This window comes from Punica granatum, chromosome 1, assembly GCF_007655135.1.
Source record: "Punica granatum isolate Tunisia-2019 chromosome 1, ASM765513v2, whole genome shotgun sequence".
Lineage (NCBI taxonomy): Eukaryota > Viridiplantae > Streptophyta > Magnoliopsida > Myrtales > Lythraceae > Punica > Punica granatum.
In genome coordinates, this window is record NC_045127.1 from 36,631,807 (window position 1) to 36,634,462 (window position 2,656).

General features: G+C 56.4%; 1 protein-coding gene across 1 annotated transcript; it reads left to right on the forward strand.

The window, feature by feature from the left end:
• The first annotated feature begins 753 nt into the window (after nucleotides 1-753).
• Nucleotides 754-1,659, forward strand: LOC116205583 (proline-rich receptor-like protein kinase PERK8). The gene has a single exon (XM_031538217.1). The coding sequence runs from the start codon at nucleotides 754-756 to the stop codon at nucleotides 1,657-1,659; it is 906 nt and encodes a 301-aa protein (XP_031394077.1).
• The last annotated feature ends 997 nt before the right edge of the window (nucleotides 1,660-2,656 follow it).

Below are 2,656 nucleotides of genomic sequence, written 5' to 3' on the forward strand. Positions count from 1 at the left end.
CGGCCCCCGCAAGATTCCTGCAGATCCGAGAGATTCACCGTCAACGGGACGCTAGCACCATACAGCGTCTTTACTTCCCCGAGCATCCCACCGACATCAGCATACGTGGCTCAGTTTTATTCGCAGGGATCGACGTCGCCGCAGCGGTCCCATACCGCCCCGATTCCCCGAGCCACACCTACATCCGCTCTCAAAGCCGAAAGCTCCACCCAAGCGACCATGCGCGCAGAGCTACAGTTCATCAGGGAGGAACGAGATAGACTCCATTGCGAGCTTGTTGATTCTCGTGCGGAAGTCACGGACTGCAGGGAGCTTCAGACGGAGTTAGCTCGGGCACGCGCTCGAATCGCAACCTTAGACCGGGAGATGGCCCATCTGAGCGCTATGTTAGACCGAGTGCAGGCAAGGGCGTGCGAGATCTCCCATCCCTAGGGTTAGCGAGCGCACTCATTTTGCTCTCGCTCGGACCTACGCCGCTCTCAACCGGCCACCGAGCGCAAAGGGATGTCGGCTTATGTTTATGTTCCTTTTCTTTTCTCTTCCGTGTGCTGTACCTTATATAACTATGGAACTCGAATCAAACCAATGTAATGACATTAGCGTTTTGAAACTCATGCATCTCATACATCTTGTCCTTTCATTTATTTCGCACCTATCCTTTCAAAGTGTCAACGTCACGCTTACACACTCTTGGAATTTAGGTAATCGCAACTGGCGTCGCACCGATACCCCACTCGTCAATGTGTCAGGATGATGGAAGAAGACCGCGTCGATATCTCCGAGGAAGTCAATCCATCAGCCCCGGCACATTCTCAGCCGCCCCTGACGCATGCTCCGCCACCTCCAACTCCCACGAGTGTACTTTCAACGTATTCGGGCGCCCCTCCGACGCATCTCCAGCCCCCGACATCTTCAGGGGCGCCTCTCCCGCGAGTCTCACTAACGTCGTCCGCCTCCGACGACCACGCCCGCATCGCAGCACTTGAGGGCACAGTTAACCAATTAGCTGCAAGCGTGACCACCAACATGGCGGAATTGTTCGCCCTACTCAGAGGACCGAACCGCGCATCCTCAAGCTCGACACCACCTTCGGGACAGGGACCAACGGCCGACCCGACATCTTGGATTCCGCCAACCCAAGTTCCGGAAAACACTGATGCTCCCGCACCGCCGACGATGCACACGGCCGTGGCCCACCCATTTACCATCCCTTTTCCACCACCACCACCAGCCCCCGCAGCAGTCCCTCTTCCGCCGACGGCGTTCCTCACTTCGGATCAGATCCTATCCGCGCCGCCACCTGTTTCCATGCCGGCCCCAGCTGCAGCCTATGCCGTCCCTCCGCCGATGGTTTTTCCTGCGCCAAGCGCACCTGCTCCGACTCATCCTCAAGCCGCAGAGCTTCCCTCCTACCCGCCTCTACAACCTCACATCAACTTCCCCTACCAAGCACCGCCGCCCATAAACACTACTTTCCTCGAACCAGGCACGCCGACTCACGCGGCCCAGTTCGCCTCACCGACACACTTTCTTCCCGAGGTTGACGCCAAGCAGGAGCGAAAACTAAAGAGGATGGAAGAAACGATACGAGCCCTGCAGGCAAACGAGACTCGACCCAACACAAGCTATGGTGACTGTAGTCTTTTCCCGGGCATGTGACTGCCTTCAAAATTCAAGATCCCGGAGTTCAAGGCCTACGAAGGCACGACGGATCCACGACACCACCTCCGCCATTACCGAGGGAAGATGCTACAATATTGGGATTACGAGGAATTCGTCATCCACTCATTCCAAGACAGCCTGTCGGGATCCGCTCTCGATTGGTTCATGTCACTAAAGGTCGAGGATATTCCGACGTGGGCGGACCTTTCCCGGAAGTTCATCGACCAGTACCAGTACTGTGCGGAGACACCTCCGACCCTCTTGGAATTGAGTATGAAGGAAATGGCGCAAGGCCAAAGATTCGAGGAATACGCCACCAAATGGCGTACCCAAGTGGCGAAACACATCCCCCCGATCAGCGAAGTACAACAAATCCAATTATTCCACTCCACCCTAAGGGGAGTGTACTACTCGCATCTCTTGGCTCACACTTCGTCATTCTCCGACCTCATCGAGGTCAGGAAAAAGCTCAACTTGGGAATCAAGCTCGGCAAAATGGAGGGCCCCACCAGTAAAGGAGAAGAACCCTCGAAGAAGGCCACGGCGACGGCGACATCTTCCAGCGGAAGGAGAGGGAAAGAGGTTTCAGTTAACGCCGTTAATCCAGCGCATCCGACGCCCCAGCAATACTCGGTGAATCTCACGACCGCACCGACTGCCGCTCCTGCCTACTTCCCCCCACCTCCACAACACCAACCTCGATCGATTTATTACTCGGCTCCACCGGTTCCGCCACCAATGACCTCACAACCGTTCGTGCACCATTACACACCTACACCAACTCCATCCCCCCAACCTTGGCCACCAGTGTCGAGAGCCCCCCCCACCGGCGCAGCAGAGCCCTGCTCTATAAGGTCCATAGGTCGGCGTCGCGCAATACCGATATCGCAAACAGTACACGCCTCTACCTGCTCCCCTTTCTCACATATATCAACAACTCCTTGCGGGCAATCAGATTCAGCCGATATCCCCGGGCCCGAACTTTGACCCGACT